We start from the raw sequence: 21,123 nt of genomic DNA, 5'->3' as shown, positions 1-21,123 counted from the left end.
TTTCACACACCGGGATGCTTTATTAATAAGCCATAATCAATCATCCTTAAGTTGGCGTTCATTTTGATATTTTAGGTAGAACTTTCCCCTCCTGTGTCCTCAGCTGACTCTGAGTCAATGTTTGTTAAAGAAGGGGAGGATGTACTCTGCTTCCTAGGGTAAGAAGAAAAAGAAGAAGGTCAAGGTTTTGACTCTTGAAAGGAGCAATTCAACTATTCATTATTTCCTCATTTTGCATAAGAATTCTGAGTGTTCCCAATTATTTACTTTTTTAGGAAGACCTCCTGCTCCTCTGACTTTGGTGTGTTTTTCTTTCTTCCATAAATATTTTTTAGCCAAAGAAGCCGCTTTCTCCAAAACCCACGTTCCTAGAAAACAGATCGGGAGACATGAACTCTACATTTGCCCTGCTTTGTCCCGCCACAGTACTTTGTCCTCCTCAAATTTACCTCAATGTCATTATCTGATGATGCCTTTGATGTCTTGAACTTGGAGAAAAAGCTGCTTGGAGGAAAATACATACCAACAGTTAGTGATTCATGCCATTCTCCATGACTCTCGCACATATAGTTCTGGTCTTATTCGGACTAATTGGGTACCTGGGTCCATATTCCTGAGCAAAATCACCACAGACCTGGGACCTTGAAAATGATTCCCTGCGTGCTGGGCTTCCAGTTCTCTGTGACAGTTTAAAATGGCCCTGCAATGTCTCTGGGAGACCTATGTATGTGGTTTGGCATGGGGTATAGGCAGGATTTTCAGTGTTGCTTACTGCATTTTTAAGCATGTGCAGTGTGGACAAAAGGGGCCACATGCCAACCTGAAAAGCTCAGGGGAGGCCTGCATGGCAGTCTTGCAGACTCAGAGACCTAAAGTAACCACAAAAGATGGTCTGAAAATTACATATTTAACTGCAAACAGGTTATAGTGGGTTGTCATGTCCTAGGCCAGTATTTTCCCTGACAAAGATCAACTTAGATCTTTACTGAGCCCATTTGTCTTTTTACCTCTAAGATAACATATCTGTGAAATGTCTGGGTAATTTGTAAATTCCTTTTTTCTGGACCTTCAGGGTGCAACAAATATCACCAGGACATTTCCTCATTGTTATGTTGTCAAGTTAATTGTCAACTGTTAATGATGTGGAACTATCCTGTGTCCATCTATGTAAAAGCAGCACATGTCCACCATTTCACTTTTTATCCTATCCCAGAGGTTTTCCTGCTTTGCTTAATCCCACCTCTTTAATCTATCACCAATGGATTTCATGTAATCCACCTACATCCCTTTCCTTTGATTGCAATGCATAAATACAGATGTAACCTGCCATTCTTTGGAGCATTACCTCAATTCCTAGAGGTTCTGATTCCCAGCATGTCGACAGTTTGGCTCAAATAAACTCACAAAAATTCTTTACAATGTTTTTTTTATGTTAACAGCAGCAAAAATTCAGCACTCTTTGGGGTCACCAACCTGCACCCAATCCTGACCCAGCCTCTCTCTCTCTTTGGCCTGAGCACGCCTACCAACTCTACCACTGTAATGACAGAATTGCACACATTGCTCCTATAAAGTGACATCCTTGAGATGCTTGGTGGTTTTCAGATATGCGTACCCTTGATGACCCGTGTACTTTCACGAGTGTCCTTAAAGTGAACACAAAGGTTTAAATCTCTTGACTTTCATGATTTTGTGAGGTTTTCTGACTCAAGTGAATAATGAACCATTTTCAGAGGTCACCTCTGGCCGCTTACAGAAAGAGGAAGGTCCTTTCCTTATAAAATTCTACTTTAAAAATCTCCAGACCCTTATTTACCTTGAGCTTCGTCTTTTTTGTAACTTCCTCCGAAAAATCTATTTTGGAAGAAAACAGCATCGTGATTATTCATACAATGACCACTCTTTCTAAAACTTTATTCCTTCTCTTTTAAGTGAGATGGTAACTTTTTGAGGACAGACTCTGCCTAGTCCTTTTACTCTTCCATAGTCCTATCTTAGGACCTTGCATGCAGCTGGCAATGCATTTTCTTGGCTGTTTCAGATAACATTCAGCAGATAATTCCCAATAAAAACTCTTAGAAGTAGCAAAGAAAATGAAAGTATCTACCCGAAACCTACACAGCAGCTCTGTTTTCTGTTACTATTTATCATTGTCGAGGAGGTCCTAATCAATGTAATAGGAAAAATGAAGTACTGGGAAGAAAGAGACAAAACCTATTTGCACATGAGATGATGCACAACCTAAAAAGCCCAAAAGCATAGATTAAAATTTTTTGGCAGTAATATGACAACTCAGTAAGAAGGCTAAATCAAGACATGCAAATTTTAATAGCTTTCCTACATACCACAAATAATTAATAAAAAATGAAATAGGGGAGAAACCAAGATGGCGGCATAGGTAAACACCGGAAATTGCTGCCTCCCACAACAACTTCAAAAATACAATGAAAAGACAAAACAGACATCATCCAGAACTACAGGAAGGCTGGCTGAGTGGAAATTCTACAACTAGAAGGAGAGAGAAAAGCACACTGAGAGTCAGAGGAGCTGCGAAAGTAAAGTGCAGAGGTACGGAGGCTCTAGCGCACGGAAAGGTGCTGGTACCTGAGGACGTGGCTTTCTTTTTGAATCGGGAGAGAGTCTCCAGCTCCCAACTGCTCTGAACTGCAGTTCGGGGAAGTCTCTGGGGACCCAGGACTCATACCGGGAGAAACTGGACTGTCTGGCAGCGGACAAAACTCGGAAGTTGAGGGCGGCTTTCCCTCAGAGTTGCTTGCAGCAATTACTGGGACACTGAGATTCGGGGCTTCTTAGGACAGGGCTGAGGATCAGCCATAGCTGCTTGCTCTGCCCTGTTGATTCCCTGATATCCAGCCGCACCCAGGATGAGGCAGAGGATTTGCATATGAATATCCTGGCCCTTTGCAATCTGAAAATTACCCAACAATTTGCAGCTGGGCCAGACAGACCCAGCACTTGCAAGAGAAGGCCCAAGGCCCCACAGCAGCTTGCATTGCTTCACAGCTGGGCCTCATCTGGGCACCTCCAAACCCCCCCAAAAAAGAAGGGGAATCTGCAGATCTCTTTGTAGCTCCTGCTGGGTAGCCTCAGGCAGAGGCTAAATTAGCACCTCCTTAGATCCAAGAGCCAGTGTACCCAGTGGTCAGAGTGGGACCATCCAGATTACAACTCCTCAGATCCATAAGGGTCACACTCAGGGGGCAGACTCAGTGATCACCAAAGCCCCAAGGAAGCAAGTCTTGCCCCAGAAGGGTGTCTTCAGCACAGAAGTTCTCCCACTGCAGACACAGCTGATTCTCACAGCCAGTTGGCCTGGAAGTCAATTCCTCCCAGTGATAACTACAACAATCAAGGCTTAACTACAACAAGACTGTGCACAAAGCCCACAAGGGGGTGCACCAAGAATGTCCACCTCAGGTAATTGGGGAGACTAAGCCACTGGGCCCTATATGACATCTAGCACAGAAGGCCACTCTATCAACACAGGGAAGCAGCCAAAATGTGGAGACAAAGAAACATGACAGAAATGGAGGAAAGCAAACTATTGGATTTAGAGTTCAAAATCACACTTTTAAGGTTTTTCAAGAACTTTCTAGAAACCGCCGACAGATTTAGTAAGACAGAAGAGACCACCAATAAATGTAGTGAGATCCTTAAGAAATCTAGTGAGAACATCGAGGGTATGAAAAATGACCAACTAGAAATTAAGCATACACTCACTGAAATAAAGGATATTATGCAGAGTTCCAACAGCAGACTAGAGGATCGCAAGAATCAAGCCAATGATTTGAAATACGAAGAAGCAAAAAACACCCAATCAGAAAAGCAAAACTAAAAGAAATCCAAAATTATGAAAATAGTGTAAGGAGCCTCTGGGACCCCTTCAAGCATACCAACATCGGAATTATAAGGGTGCCAGGAGAAGAGAGAGAGCAAGATACTGAAAACCTATTTGAAGAAATGATGACAGAAAATGTCCCCTATCTGGTGAAAGGAATAGACTTCCAAGTCCAGGAAGTGCAGAGAACCTCAAACAAAAGAAATCCAAAGGGGACCACATCAAGACACATCATAATTAAAATACCAAGAGCAAAAGACAAAGAGAAAATCTTAAAAGCAGCAAGAGAAAAAATGTCAGTTACCTACAAGGGAGTACCCATATGACTTTCAGCTGATATCTCAACAGAAACTATGCAGGCCAGAAGAGAGTGGCAAGAAATATTCAAAGTGATGAATGCCAAGAATCTACAACCAAGATTACTTTATCCAGCAAAGCTATCATTCAAAATTGAAGGTCAGATAAAGAGCTTCACAGATAAGGAAAAGCTAAAGGAGTTCATCACCCCCAAACCAGTATTATATGAAATGCTGAAAGGTATCCTTTAAGAAGAGGAAGAAAAAGAAAAAGGTAAAGATACAAATTATGAACAACAAATACACATCTATCAACAAGTGAATCTAAAAATCAAGTAAATAAATAATCTGATGAACAGAATGAACTGGTGATTATAATAGAATCAGGGGCATAGAAAGGGCATGGACTAACTGTTCTTGTGGAGGGAAAAGGAGGGTATGTGAGAAGAAACAGGACAAAAATCATGCACCTATGGATGAGGTCAGTGGGGGTGGGGGGCAAAGGGCAGGGTTGGAACTGGGTGGAGGGGAGCTATGGGGGGAGAAAAGAGAAACAACTGTAATAATCTGAACAATGAAGATTTGAGTATTTAAAAAAATTAAAAATCCCATAAAAAATGAAAGACCATTTACAGTATCAATAAAATCTATAAAGAAACAAACTTAACAAAAAATGTTAAGACCCATTAAAACTCTTCTAAAAGACTTTAGAACGAATACACAAGTGAAGTACTATGTTCCTCCAAGGTAGTAAAGATGCCAATTCTCCCTAAATTAACCTACAAGTGCAATGTAATCCTATTCAAGTTCCAAGATGATTTTTAAACATAAACCGACCAACTGACATTTGGTAGAGAAAATATGCAATGAAATGTATGAAAAAGATCAAAAAGGAGGAGTTTAACTTCCAAAAAGGAGTTTAAAAAGGAACCGGAATTATATAGTGACAATTATATCCTCTAGCCAGTTTTGCTCAGAGGATAGAGCGTTGGCCTGAAAACTGAAGATTCCTGGGTTCCAATCTGGTCAAGGGCACATACCCGGGTGGCAGACTCCATCCCTGGCAGGGGATGTGCAAGAGGCAGCTGATCAATGATTCTCTCATCATTGATGTTTCTATCTTTCTCTCCCTCTCCCCTCCTCTCTGAAATCAATCAAAATATATGTATAGTGATACTGCTACTGGTACAAAAAAAGATAACTGGGTCAGCAGAATAGAGTCCACAGATTTCAGGTCAGTAAAGAAAGAATGAGATCTTCAATAAAACATTTTAAGACAATTGGATCTTCACATAGGAGAAAAACAGTCAACTACAAGAAAAACAAATGAAACCAATGATAGTTTTTTTTTTTAATTTGAGAAAATAAAACCCAAATATTATAAAAAGGACTAGAAGAAAATATCAGACAACTTTCATACTGTGAGGTGACAAAGACCTCGCTAATAAAATCCACACCCCATAAACCATGAGAAGATCAACAGATATGTTGACAGATGTCTACACACAGCCTACTCTTCACAGCCCTTGCCCTCTTCCACCCTGGACTGTCTTCTTCCTGTTGATTTATGGAAATCTTTTTACATTAAATAACTTAATCCTTAGTCGCTTTCATTTAATTTCAATGTTTCAAATATTCCCCAGTGTACTTTTTTGTTGTTAATCCTCACCTAAGGATATTTTTTCCATTGTCTTTCAGAGAGAGTGGGAGGGAGGGGGCAGGAGGGAAAAAAGAGAGAGAGAAATAGGAATGTGATAGAGGCACATCTACTGACTGCTTCCTGCATGGCAGGTGCCCTGCAACCCAGGTACCCGCGCTTGACCTGAATCAAACCTGTGACCCTTTGGCACTCAGACTGATGCTCTCACTATTGAGCAACAGTGGCCTTGGCCCCGTGTTTTTGTCTTTAAGGAGATAGAATAGCGGAGTAAGAAGCAAAGACTTCACAGTCAGGCAAAACAGGGTCCTGCTTTTGACCTTGCCACTGGGAACTTAAGTCGATCTCCATCTTTGGGAGAAGGTGGAACTATCTTCCTCACAGGATTGTGGGGATTGAATCACTCAATATGTATATGGAAACATCTTCATCCTGTGCTTGGGATCAACCAGTGCTAAGTTTGCTAATGGTGTCACAGAAAAGCTGGTCAAATCTATCAAAGTTTCTGCCTGTGGGATCAGACTCAAAAAGCTATTTCCTGCCACCAGATTATAAATATATTGCTTCTGTTTTCTTCTTGTACTTATACAGGTTCTATTTTTTTTTACATTTACATAAATATGTTTGTTTAAGATGAGAATATAGATTTGCTATTATTTTCCCTCTCAAATAATTAGGTGGCTTTTCTATTCCCATTTTTCATTTTCTTCCACAGATTAGAATATTAAAATGTGATATTTCAAAAGTCTTAGGAACACATAGGTCTGAAGCCACTTGGTCTATACACATCTCTGCTCTGCTCTATGATGTGTTCACCTAGGTATTTCTGTCTTGGGGACACACATTTTAAAAAATTGTTTACCATATTTTTAAGTTCTCAAGGGAGGCGAATTCCTTACTATCACCTCAAAAAAAAGAAAAATAGTGACACAGCTCACAAAAGGACTAGGAACAGCATGGCTGGAAGACTCCGGGAAAGCTTCATGAACAAAAATAAACCTGAGCTGGCTTTTGAGATATTCACAGGACTTTCCCAGGGAGAGCACAATAAGGGAATTTTAGATGGGCAAAGGCATTTAAAAAAGTGGGAATGGGCCTGGTGTGGCTAGGTTATGGTGAGGGGTGGCTTTGGCTGGAATGGAGGACTGCCATGACTGTTGAAAGGGTAAATAAAATATATTATGTTGGATTTATAGGGTAGAGTCAAGATCGTCAGCTTATTAAATCATTCTTTTATTTTTTTTAAATATATTTTATTGATTTTTTTACAGAGAGGAAGGGAGAGGGATAGAGAGTTAGAAACATTGATGAGAGAGAAACATCGATTCAGCTGCCTCCTGCACATTCCCCACTGGGGATGTGCCCGCAACCAAGGTACATGCCCTTGACCAGAATCGAACCTGGGACCCTTCAGTCCGCAGGCCGATGCTCTATCCACTGAGCCAAACCGGTTAAGGCTTAAATCATTCTTTTAATGTCAGCAATCTGCCTGTAGGGAAAGTACACCATTATGTAATTGAACAAAAGGGACACAGACAAGCTCTAGGAACAGGTGACTCTAACATGACATGCTTTAGAGAAGCCTGATGCAGGATTTAGTTTGCAGTGTTTTAACTGAATCTACTAACACCATGCCTTACACACTGGAGAAGAAAGCTGCTAAGTAAACCTTAAGAATTGCCAAGATCACACTTTTATAGTTATGCCATGTCCCATCTGCTAGGGTGACATAGCTCCCTGAGGTTGGAGATTCTATATCTCTCCTCATTTTAGCCAACACAAAAAGAAGTCAGGAAGAGAGTAATTGGTGAGTACATCAACCTAACATCATTCATGTTGAGTTGAAGAAATTTTGCTATCATATCAATTCTGGCATATCAAACTTAAGTTTCAAAATAGTCTAGTGACTGGTTTGGCTCAGTGGATAGAGCATTGGTCTGTGGACTGAAGGGTTCCAGGTTCGATTCCAGTAAAGGGCACATGCCTGGGTTGCGGGCTTGCTCCCAATAAGGGGTTTGCAGGAGGCAGCCCATCATTGATGTTTCTATCTCTCTCTCCCTCTCCCTTCCTCTCTGAAATCAATAAAAATATATTTTTTAAAGTGGTCTAACGGCTTATTATCTTGATTTAATTTTCACAGATATCTGGGAATGGGCTTCCTTTAAACATCCCTGGAATATAATTTTTAATAAAAAAAGAATAAAGCATATCTCAGTGCTCATGACTAAAGAAGAGTATCAAGTAGGAGTAGACAGGAAAGTGGCTTTGATTTTCAGGTTGTAGGTTCTGAAACTCCTCAAAGATGGACTATATATTAGAATCTGAATTAACTTGTCTTACCACGATGAGACAGAAAACTACAAAGTAAAACATCGTTACTGCAATCACAGGTGTTGCAATGATGACTTCTTTCTTATATCTTGGCACTTCTTGCCTGAGCTAGAAGGAGAAGGAGGAGGAGGAGGAGGAGGAGGGAGAGGAAGAGGGGGAGGGGGGAAGGGGAGGAGAAGAAAAAGAACAGCAACAACAACAACATTAAAAAAAAATCCACAAAGATATGGAAAGCATAAAAACTATTCTTTAGCCTATTCTAATGAATTGCTAACTATTCTTAACTACTATTCTAAAACCCCACCTTTCCACGTGGTTCTTAAGCAACATACCAAATCTTATAGGCTCTTAAAGAACATACCACATCGAATGTGTTATGTAATCTGATCATTAGCATGTTCTTGTACAATTTGTTTATCTTGGAATTTAGGTCCTCTTCTCATGTACCCTAGGAACAGTGGCACAAATCTCTAAATGAGCAAAGTGGAAGATCACTGTCTAAGCCAAAGTCACATGATCAAGACATGATTGAGACGAGGTGCCCCTGGTCTTCCTACCTGGGTACTTTCATGGCATGTCCTAAACGAGTGATAGCGAACCTTTTGAGCTCGGCCTGTCAGCATTTTGAAAAACCCTAACTGAACTCTGGTGCTGTGTCACATATATTAATGTTTTGATATTTGCAACCATAATAAAACAAAGATTTATATTTTTGACATTTATTTTATATATTTAAATGTCATTTAACAAAGAAAAATCAACCAAAAAAATGAGTTCGCCTGTCACCTCTGATACGCCATCACTGTGACCTAAACTGACTATAAATCCAGGTCAGGTGTTTCAGGACCTGTCCTCACCTCATTGGACGCCTTCTCTTCCTGCTTCCTGGGGGCTTGCATCCTCTCATCTTTCCATTGTTCCGCATCCCACTCTGGGTTGGATATCTTTACTTCCTGCTCCTCGGTGAGCAGTTTCATCAGAAGGCCTATTCCAGAAAATAGAGTTTCCTCGGTTAATTTTTGAAACTTGAATAGTTAAGTTCCGGTTTAACAGAAGGATTCCTTCTGTTGTTTTTCAAATGATTCCGGGGCATATCTGCATCGTGTACATTTGAAAGAGGGAGTTTAATGAATGGGAATAAAGTTGATTCTATATCTTCTAGATTTCCCTCCAAGAAATAAGGCAATTGGTTATTTAGTGCACTATTAACATCACTTTTATCACTAAAGCCTAGCTGCTCACTCATAAGGGAAGTGTCGCTCTTTTTGTTTGAGGATGCCCTCTCTGGCTCAATTGTCAGCTCAGTTCTGATGTTCCTCCGGCCTTGCAAGGCTTTGATGACAGGTCCTGCTAATAGTTGTTCATCTGTCCAAAAAGAAGAAACCACATTTGATATTGAAAGACTCATGGGACAGATATTTGTCAGTCCAGAGCCTACATCCCAGTCCAATATATAGGGAATCGGCAAATACTTGAGTGCCATTTGGAGAGGAAAAATATAAACCCCAACTTACATCTATGATTGTTGACAAAACCAAAGGAGAAACTGTATCTTTTTAAACAAGTGGTTATTTACTTAGAACATTCCATAACATGACATATGGTGACTATATTTAGGATTATTCCATTGGTCCCCAAGGGCCAACTGCCCGTTACTGGAGAAAAGCCAGGGCTCGAAGACCCACTCAGTTAGACGCTCTGCAGATCTACTGTGAACTCCTCACATTCACGCACCCCATCCTGTCCTGCTTCAGATGCAGAGGGGGCCTGAGCCTTCCTCTCTCCACTCTTCAGGATGCTTGTGTTCTTGCTACCATCACAGATGACCACGATTCACACCCACTGCTAACACGTCCTCATCTGGACATACCCTTCTCCACTAACCCACCGATTCCTTACTTGGGTGCTGCCTCCACATAAGCCAGCCCCATAACAGACGGCTCTAAACAGAAAAGAACAATATGTCTACCCTCGCTCTGTGCTTAAGATTTAGACAGGCACTTGGGATGTACGTTAAGAGACTTGCCAGGTTGTGCACCACTGTGGAATGTTCAATAAATCTATGGACTAATACTTGGGGTTCTAAAATACAGAAGGGAAAAAATAACTTTTGTCAGATGCCTACTTTGCTATCATTTCATGTCATTTCTTATATTTTCAGCTGTACTTGGGGAACCCTCCCAAGATTCTGACTGTGTGAAGGTCAAGTGTGCCATTGTGCAGCTGGTACACAAGGATTTTCAGAAGAATTAAAAGTATTGCTGGTGGTGATAAGGGTGAGAGAAGAAGGTAACGTCCTGGGAAAGAGCATGGGCTTGTGGAGAGCCCCAAATTGGGAGCTGGAGACCTGGGCACGCGGTGACAGCTCTTAGCCCTTTCTGATCTTGTTTTTACTCCCCTTTAAAGGAGATTAAAATGCCTAATCTGCCCACTATTGGGGCAGAAGGGAGTAATATCATTGGTCAAAACATTGTTTTGAAAAATAAGCAACACTGACTTCATATAAGTAGCATAGATCACTGATGGAAACTTGTATTTAAGCTCTCTGGGCGTAAAAGCACATTTTGGAAGTTATCAAGTAGCTGCCAATAAACCTAATGTGGAGAAAAATACTTAAAAGCACACGACTGTTTGGTGGATAGAAAACCTTGTGCTTCAGCACAAGCTCAGAGTTGGACAGTCTAAGAAAGAGCCCTCCCATGCCTTAGAAGGGCTGAGTAGCAGCTTCTGGTGATGGATCCAAAAACTCTCAGGTTCCAAATAAAACAGCATCATTTGTACTCTTTTCATAAACTTGCAAAAACAAACAAAATAAAAATGTCTACACTGCAAAGGGTAATTGAAACCTGATGCATACAAAAGAGTTTACAAACTGTGACACACTAATGAACAAGTTCTCATTTGGAAGTAAAGCACCCAGCAGAGAGCACCACACACACGATGTGGCCATTAATGGTAAGACCCTTCCCTTCATCTGACTTTCAGCAAGGAGTAGTTCTTAAAATTTTAGAGTTGAACTCTGATTAAATGAATAAAAATAATACAGTTACTTTACTTGGCTAAAAATGTATCGTCATTGATTACAAATAAAAAGTGAAAACAAAATAAAAATTAAAAAGTATATCATCAGGCAATTGAGACTCACCACAAGGTGTGTTGGTCACACATTCGGTCTGACAAAGCAGTTTGACCGTCTTGGCAACAGCCTCAATATGATTTTTAAATTGGCAGAGGCAGCAGGCCAAATGGGTAGGTAAGATACTATAAATGGAAACATAGAGAATTATATTAGTGACAAAGGAGTTACTTGGAAAATAATTTTTTAAAAAACTTAAACGTACACCTACTGTATGACATAGCCATTCCACTTTCAGGCACTTATCAAGAGAAATAGAAGTATATTTCCATAAACAGACTTGTACATATATATTCACAATAGATTTATTTATAGTGGTCAAGAATTAGAACAACTCAAATAGCCCTCAATGTTGAAAAATACTGATATATCCATTCTTAATGAAATATTATTCAGCAATAAAAATAAATGAATTAATGATAGGCAAAAAAACATTAGGCAAATATGGACTAATCCTATATAATAAAAGGCTAATAAGCAAATCGAACAAAGGGCAGAATGACCAGTTGTTATGATGTGCACTGGCCACCAGGGGGTAGACGCTCAACACAGGAGCTTCCCCCTAGTGATCACTGTGCTCCTGCAGAGAGAATGCCTCTCAGGCAGAAGCTGGGCTTATGGCTGGCGAGCACAGAGGTGGTGGCGGGAGGCACTCCTGCCTCCACAGCAATGCTAAGGATGTCCAAGTGCTAGCCTAGGCCCACTACCTATTGGGAGCCGTCATTTGGGCATCCACCAAGATCTGGGCTGAGAGACACTCCCCTGCCCGCCCCCCCCCCCCCCCCCCACTGCACTATTTTCCTGCACTGGGCCTCTAATCTTGAAATAATCATCAGAATAAAGGAGGCCAGTTAGAAAAGAGTAGATACTATACGATTCATTTATATAAAGTTCTAGAAAATGCAAACTAACCAATAGTAACACAAAGCAGAGCAGTGTTTTTACAGGAATTGGGGAGGGCAAGGAGGAATGGGAAGGAAGAATTATAAAAGGGACATGATGCAGCTTTTTGAGGTTATAGAAAGTTTGTTTTTGATGATGGCTTTGTGGTGTGCACGAGGCAACCAATCAACCAATTGAAATGTCTCTCTCACATCTCTCTCTCTCTCTCTCTCTCTCTCTCCCCCTCTCTCCCCCTCTCTTCCTTTTATCCTACTCTCTTCCTCCCTTCCACCCTCACTCAAATTCAATAGGAGAAATATCTCCTGGTGAATATTAAAAAAAGACAAACAAAAACATACAAACAAAAAAACATTCCAGCCTGCCGGTGTATTTTAGAGATTGAGAATTGACATATGAACCAAGAGGTCACAGTTGGATTCCGGGTCAGGGCACAGGCCCGGCTGCAGGCTCAATCCCCAGTAGGTTACATGCAGGAAGCAGCTGATCAATGATTCTCTCATCATTGAGGTTTCTATCTCTCTCTCTCTCCCCCTCTGCCTCTCCCTCTCTAAAATAAATAAAAATATATATTTTTAAAAACTTCTGGTCTTCAGTGATACGTTTAATAGAAGGCACAACCTTGGAAAATATATTTAGTAAACACATATCTTACCGAAAGGACTTTATATAAAACACTCTTAAAACTCAATAATAAGATAAATGTCAAATTAAAAGGATTTGAACAGACACTCCATTGAAAAATATATTTTCACATAGACATTCCACACCCTCAGCTATTAGAGAAATGCAAGTTAAAATCACACTGCAATACAAATGCATTCCTACTAGAAAGGCTAGTTAAAAAAAACCACAGAAATATAAAGATCAGGTGAAAATGTGGAGCAATTGCAACTCTCATCTACCACTGGTGGGAAGGCAAGATGGTACAACCACTTTAGAACACAGTTTAGCAGTTTCTTTACTAGTTAGGTATACACTCAGCATATAATGCAGCAACCCCACCCTTAGGTATCTTACTCCAAAGCAATGAAAACATATGTTCACACAAAGACCTGCATGTGAGTATTTTTAGCAACTTAATTCATAATAGCCAAAAAACTAGAAAGAGCTCAAATATCCATTACCTGATTACTACAGAAACAAACTAGTATATACACACAATTGGAATACTACGCAGGGATAAAAAAAAAATGTACTACTGATAGATGCAACAACTAAGATGGATCTCAGAAGGATCATGCTACATGAAAGAAGCCAAACACAAAAAGCTACATTCTACATCAAGCCCATGGCCACCTGCCTCATTTATTTGGACCATGTTAGCCTTTGAGTTTGACACACTTGCTCTACATGATTTCAATTATAAGACACTCTATAAAAGGAAGGACTATAATAATAAAAAATCAGACCGGTGCTGGATAGGGGCTGGTGGTGGGAGGAGGAATTGACTGCGAAGAAATATGAGAGGATCCTAGCCGGCTTGGCTCAGTGGATAGAGCCTGTGGACTGCAGGGTCCCAGGTTCGATTCCAGCCAAGGGCACATGTCAGAGTTGTGGGCTCACTCCCCAGTAAGGGGTGTGCAGGAGGCAGCCAATCAATGATTCTCTATCATCATTGATGTTTCTATCTCTCTCTCTCCTCCCTTCTTCTCTGAAATCAATAAAGAGATATATTTAAAAAAAAAAAGAAATATGAGGGGCCCTGTGGGGATGATAAAAGTGTTCTGGATCTCTAATGTGATGGTGGTACATTTATCAAGACTACACAATTATCAAAACTCACTAAACTGTACGCTTTAAAAGAGAGAATTATTTTAAATACAAATTATACTTCAATAAACCTGACTTAAGAACATAAAAAAGCAAACCCAAAAGAACTAAGTGAAAATAAATATAAGAAAAATCAACTTACAGTTTCTCTAACTCAGGAGCTGTCATGAGAATGTTATCAAGTGTTGTAAATGTCACTTGTGTTGTTCCCATGTCTCTGAAGGAGAAAGACCAAACATGCATGATATGAACCCAAAGACAAAAATTCTATTCTTGAAAAGACACTTAGCAACATCCATTTACTTAAATCCTGGCTTCTCTGTCAAGCCAGCTCCATAATTCAAGGTGCTTTAGTTTACTTTCCATACATAATCATTTTAGAGAGCTCTTCTTGAAGAAATTTAAATGTATTGCATCATCAAATTAATATATTTTCATCATCAAATTAATGGCTTTGGTGAACAGTACAATGTGATATTTTGTTTTTTGTTACCATCATCCTACTTCCCTTCCTCTGTTCCAACCACTATTTGATCACTCTTTTAAAAAGACAGAATGTACAACTTATTCCTTTTTTCTTTCTGAGATGCATGGTATTTCTACATGCATCTACATGTTTCATGTCAGAATGTGTTTGTCAACACTGCTCCCTTCCTCTGCTGGCTGTCTTGCCCTTGTACGGTCTTTATCACTTTCATGTGCCAATAAATCATTTTTGAGAATAACCAAGTTAAAATTTAAATTATGAGTTTTTTGTCAAAATGCAAAATAGTTCATCTTTGACAAAAGAAAGAACAGAAATCATCTCATGAGCCATGAAATTGCTGCAATACTTACAAATATTTCAACGCTGGCAAATTAAAAAGATAAGGATCTTGAATCGTCATCAGAGGATTTTCATGTAGAATTCTGAAAAATGCAATAGAATTAAAATTGTCTGCATTTTTAATAACTGCCATGAAAGTTTATATTCATTTTGTTGGTTCAAAATGTGAACGTTGAAAAGAATCATTTTCTGTCTATTCCCAGAGATCACTGTTAGAATCTGTAAAGCATTCTCTTTTGTTGTTGTTAATCTCACCCGAAGATATTTTTTCCACTTCTTTTTTTAGAGAGAGTGAGAGAGAAAAAAAAAACAACACATCGATGTAAGAGAGACACATCGGTTGGTTGCTTCTACCACATGACCCAATGAGGGCCAGGAATAGAACCTACAACTCAGCTATGTGCCCTTGACCAGGTATCGAACCCGCAACCCCTTGTTGTATGGGCCAATGCTCCAACCACTGTATTACACGGGCCAGGGCTATAAAGGATTCTTTATTGGGGAACTACCCAAGTCTCTGAATGAAAAAGTGGAGAAGAGAAAGTAAAAAAAAAAAAAAAAAAGAGGAAAGAAGTAGATAGCAAAGAAAACTATACTGAAGAACCTTTCAGATTGAAAACCCCATTAGTGACTATGCTGATAGGAAGCTCCTGCTCTACAGGAAATGCCATTTTTTTCTTTTTTATATTTCTTTATTCATATCACAGAGGAAGGGAGAGGAGAGAGAGAGAAAGAAACATCAATGATGAGAGAATCATTGATCGGCTGCCTCCTGCACAACCCCTACTGGGGATCAAGCCTGCAACCCAGGTATGTGCCCTTGGCCAGTATCGAACCTGGGACCCTTCAGTCCGCAGGCCAACACTCTATCCACTGAGCCATGCCAGCTAGGGCAAGGAAATACCATTTCTAATGTCCTCATAATTCAAGGTGCTTTTCTTTCATCTCCAGAAATTTTTAAAAATCCAGCGTAAACCATCCAGTTAAAAAGAAAAATAGACCTAATTCTTTGGTTTTGGAGCCACAAATAGGATAGATGTAAGAGGAACTGGTGAAAGCCATGCTCCTATCACATACTCCTATGTGTATTCTTGCATCACAGGCTTTCTTACAATGTATGTAATCACCTATTTACTTGTCAATTTCTTGACTATTAGTGCCTGACATTTACTAGGAATTTAATGGATGTTTGTTTAAAAATAAATAATATTTTGATTACATATCAATCAAATAAATAAATTTCTTAATTGACACAAACTTTTATTCCCAGTGCTGAAATAAATTTTCCTCTCAATTCAGTATGACCACCCTCCCCCCTCAATTCTTGAAAACAAAGAAGCCCATGCCAAAGGTCAGTTCGGGGAAAGCAGAGCATGGCATATGTCAGTTAAACAAGTCTCTTGGACACTTTGTACCTTAGTTTCCTCATTTAAAGAAGAAAAAAAAAAAACTGAGCTTGTACCCAGCCAACCAATCACTGTATGAAGTTTTTACACATAGCTTTTTACATGTGTTCATCTTCTATTTCACTTACAACTTGTGTAACAGCTGCATTCCATGCCAGGTCTGAAATGTTCCAAAGTTCACTTTGGTGATTAAATTGCAACCAAGATTTCTATTAAAAAAAGACAAGAGCAAAAGAAGAGAAAAAAAATTCTTTCAGATCACTTATCCTTTAGCAGAGATTCTAATTTATATATGATAAAACAACCTCAATACTCCCTCTATATACCAAAATTCTTACTATGGGAGATATTTGCTTATGGTTTATGCTTTCATGTTTATACATGTGGTGCATTAGATAAAAAAAAAAAATGCTTCTATTAAACTGATCTATATTTCTCTGAAATAAAGCTACACAACCTCAACACTATTGACATTTGGGGCTAGATAATTCTTTATTATGGGGAACTGTCCTTTGCCTTGAACAATAATTCTGGCCTCTGCCACTAGATGCCATTAGCAAATCTACAGTTCTGACAACTACAACTCTCTTTGGCTATTGCCAAGTGTCACCTGGTGCAAAATCACCCTGGTTGAGAACCACTGCTATAGTATGGTTCATACTGTTTTTAACTTTTTGAGGAAAGTCCATACTGTCTTCCACAGTGGCTACACCAGTCTGCATTCCCACCAGCAGGGGAGGAGGCTTCCTTTTTCTCCACAGTCTCACCAGTACTTATCATTTGTTGATTTGTTGATGATAGCCATTCTGATTGGTCTGAAATGTTATCTCATTATTGTTTTGAGTTGCATCTCTCTGATGATTAGTGACTTTGAACATGTTTTCATATGTCTCTGGGCGTTCTGTATGTCCTCTTTCACAAAGTGCCTATTTAGACCTGTTCCCCATTTTTGTTGGATTATTTATCTTCCTTTTGTTAAGGTGTATGAGTTCTCTGTAAATTTTGGAGATTATACCCTTATTGGAAAAATCATTGGCAAATATGTTCTCCCATGCCCTGGGCTTTCTTGTTGTTTTGTTGATGGTTTCTTTTGCTGTGCAGATAGAATGGTTCATTCGGAATGTGACAGAATTCTCACACTAATCTATGCTAGAGACAAATGGGATTTTCTACATAAATTTAGTAGTTTTCTAGTAATAAAATTTTAATCTTACTTCAAAATAAATAACAAAAAGGTTTACAATTACGTTTCATGAAATTCCTAAACACAATGAGGTTATATTTATAACTTACATATATTGTAAAAGAGGTAATGAATCAAATGCATTCTTTTCAATAAATTCTATCTTATTACAGGACAAGTCCCTAGAAAAAGTAAAAGAAAAATAGTGTTTAATTACTTATTAGTATCTAGTTAGTAGGAATAACTGGTAGAGCTTACAATAATATTGAATACACAGGTTTAGTCTAAACTGAAAACCTTAAGAATTGTGATTTGAACCATCTAGAACCCATTATACTGCCCTCACTCAAAAGTCTCACCATCAGGATCTTCACAAATACAACATACAACTATAGATCTGGATACATTTTGAAGGTATTTATTCCTGAGAGCAGAAGAATTGATTAGAAGACCCTTTGTGGTCTCATCAAATTTAGATTATGAGCTAAAGTTTATATCTTCGTGTACATTTATAAATGTCTAACATTAAAAAAAAATAGTCTCACATCTACACACCTCCCTGGTTTACTTCTGTGTTTTAGACAAATTCAATACCAGAAGAAATAAAAGATGCCTTTTCACATAACTTAAAAGGAAGTGACTGCTCTAAATAATACAGAACTTTGAACTAATACAGAACGTTGAACTAATGATACTTTCTATTATACTAATAGCAATTCATTTCTTATTATACATTGTTTTAATATCCATGTATTTAATGGCTTCAGTTGTACAGTGGTCGGACAACACAACACAACATGGTGCTGGATTTTTATTTGAAAACACCATCCCTTGTCTATAATTCACTGTCTTATTTCCATTGATTCCACTTTAGTCCCTCACTTTTCTCCTCACTTTTCTAACTGTCTTCTGACTGGTGTTTCCATCTATAATCTCGCCTTTGCTAAACCATCCTGCACACAGCCACCAGATTAACACTCCAGAAGGGGTTCTCAAATACCAAGTCAGCATCACTTGGGAACTTATTAAAGATGGAAATTCTCAGTCTGACTGTGGAGCGACTGAATTAGTAACTGAGGGTACAGCTTGGGTTTTAACAAGCCCTCCAAGTGACTCTGTTGTAGGCTAAAGCTTCTCCTCGAGCAATGGTGTGATAACTTGGTACTTGGTATTCAAAACTCCAGAAGATCTGGCTCTAATCTCCTCCTCCGCCTACGTGTACTCTACAGCTACTCAAGGTACATTTTCCCAAGCTCCTTTTGCAAGCTTATTCTACTCAAGATGTCTGTCCATTGATCCCCAAAAGCCCTTCAAGGTCGTGTTCAAACAGCATTGCTCTACTGACATCTTTGCTGATCCAACATAAAGTCTTTTTTCCCTCTGCTGTCACCAAAACCAATTTATATATTCATTTCTTACCAAATTTTAATAGAGTTATTTTTGCATCCTATCTCCTCTGAGTATAAACTCCTTAAAGTATGGACTGGGTCTTGCTCATCAGCATTGTCTACTGACATGCAAACAGGTGCAAACTGAAATATTTATCAAATAAACAAATAGCTGGGAAGTAGAGAGAAAAATGATTTTTAACAGAAATGTAGTTTTATTATTTCATGGCTCCCTCTTGTGTGCCACTGCAGCACATAGTCTTCCATTTAGCACTTGTGCTCTATGGTTTGAGTTGATATGTTTATTTTCCCTATGAGAGCATCAATTATCAGAAGGGTAGGAACCCTGACATAGCTATATTGTGCCTATAGTTCTAGGTACAGTGCTTGGCATGTTCTGTTTTAGATTGCTTATTGATAGGCATTTTTTAATGGATGGGAATATTTTATGCTAACATCAAATAGGTAGCTTACAAAGTATTTCACAGTAGAAGTAATGAATGACATAACCTATTGAGCAGTTGTTTACTTCATTTTATTTCCTCCAAACTGTATGGAAGGTTTGAAAGCGAGATAGCAAGAAGACCAATATAAAAGTGGATGTCCCTCTGAAGTTTGAAAGGTTTAATAATACAAATGACTATTTTTAGTGTCATGTGAGGCTCTTTATACCTACTTGCCTGAAGCCTTCCATATTTGCAGAAAGAATCCATTTGCTAAATAGCATCATTCATTAGCCTAATAAGGATTTATGACAGACACACCTCTGGGTGCCATGGACAAAGAATCATAGTTGAGTTTTTATCGTAACCAACATCTCCCTATTTCTAAGTAAATAGGATACGAGAAAAGCATTTCTTCCTTGACAAGGAGGCTGAAGAGATTTTTATTTTCTAATTAGTGAAGTTAGGGGCATTTCTGATATATTTACTTAGTGGAGACATTTCTAATACCACTTAACCATCATTTTAAACATTTACTTTTAGTATTGGTATACCAATTCTTGCATTGAAATCCTCAACACCAGTCTGCTCTCTTCATAATATAATATGTTCTTAATAATATTTTTTACATAAGTCATCTGCTAAAACATTTAATTGTAAATGTTAATCTAATTTAGAATCAATTATAAAAAAATTTTGGGTTAATGGCATTCAAATTAATGTAAATGCTTTATAGTTTCTTGTCCTATAGGAGGCAATTTGAGGTTAAGCTAAATTCCTCTCATTTGACTAAATCAACATTTTAAAACCTTTTATGTAAAGGTCAGACAGTAAATATTTTAGGCTTTGCAGGCCACAAATAGTCTGTCTTGCATATTCTTCTTTGTTTCTTTTCTTTCAAAGTCCTTTAAAAGTGTGAAAATCCTTCTTAATTTATGTGCTGTAAGATCCAAACAATCTGGAGGAGGAAGGAGGTGGCCAGGGAGAGGTAAATGGGGGGGAAAGGATACTTATGTAATACTTTAAAAAATAAAGAATTTAAATTAAAAAAACGTAATGAGCAATCATAGGCCCATTTTGATTCTTGGGCCCTAAACTAAATATAAATATAAGCAGATGGTATATAAACCTTATATAACAAGGCTCATAATGGTGTGTATCATTACTCAGACCTCATCACCACTTTTACTCCATAACTGAAGAGTTTTTCCTATCAATATTTTGTCTAGGGGGCTAAACTGAAACTGAAAATGTATAGGAGATATTAAATGCTAGAGATGAGCTATACAGACTTATGGAATTGTAGAATTTTATTGCTGGAAGAAATTGTAGAAATTTTTTCATTTGAACCCCTTATTTATTTTATAGATAACATAACTAAAATCTCATAAGTAAATACAATTAACTTACAAATACTGGAGGGAAGCCAGGCCTTCAAATGAATCTTTACGTAATTCTCTCAAATTATTTGCACTGAGATTTCTGAAAAATGAAAAGGTTATATCTGGATCAAAATGCAAAATAACTACAATTATTTCCTGCACAGAAATATATATGGGGAAACCCGGGTAATGGTGCCCGCGAAATACCCTAATTTTTATTTAATCGAAGGAAGATAATCTGTGTGTTTTTTTTTCAAACCTTTCTTCTCCTGTCCTCTTTTGCAAACAATATAGCATTCTAAAATGGATTCACTTTCTTTACTCAGCTTTCTTTCTTTCCAAAGAACTTACCAATATTTGAAATGATATGTACCTAGTTAATACGTATATATGTGTGTATATATATACACAATATAGGCCTAGTGCACAAAATTCATGAATAGGGTAGGGTCCATATACCTGGCTGGTGATCAGGGCTAATTGGGACCTTCCGGCCGCCTGGCCAGGGCCTCCCTTCCCTGGTTGCTGGCTGCTGGCCAGGGC

At 38.6% G+C, this 21,123-nt stretch overlaps 1 protein-coding gene across 1 annotated transcript; it reads right to left on the bottom strand.

Annotated features, from left to right (window-relative positions):
- LOC139016141 (leucine-rich repeat-containing protein 37B-like) lies at positions 1 to 17,537 on the bottom strand. Its single transcript, XM_070423776.1, has 12 exons — positions 17,478 to 17,537; positions 16,313 to 16,393; positions 14,790 to 14,861; positions 14,095 to 14,169; positions 11,289 to 11,404; positions 9,386 to 9,508; positions 9,001 to 9,128; positions 8,153 to 8,251; positions 1,817 to 1,854; positions 450 to 504; positions 268 to 368; positions 1 to 153 (listed from the first exon to the last, which is right to left on the bottom strand). The coding sequence occupies exons 2-12, from the start codon at positions 16,330 to 16,332 to the stop codon at positions 72 to 74; spliced, it is 909 nt and encodes a 302-aa protein (XP_070279877.1). The 5' UTR covers positions 16,333 to 16,393; positions 17,478 to 17,537; the 3' UTR covers positions 1 to 71.
- Between the last annotated feature and the right edge of the window lie 3,586 nt (positions 17,538 to 21,123).

The sequence above is a fragment of the Myotis yumanensis genome, unplaced genomic scaffold, assembly GCF_028538775.1.
Source record: "Myotis yumanensis isolate MYYU_CA2020_CCGP unplaced genomic scaffold, mMyoYum1.0.hap1 SCAF_9, whole genome shotgun sequence".
Classification (NCBI taxonomy): Eukaryota; Metazoa; Chordata; class Mammalia; order Chiroptera; family Vespertilionidae; genus Myotis; species Myotis yumanensis.
Note: the sequence above shows the minus strand (reverse complement) of the source record. Positions and strands in the feature narration are given on the sequence as shown.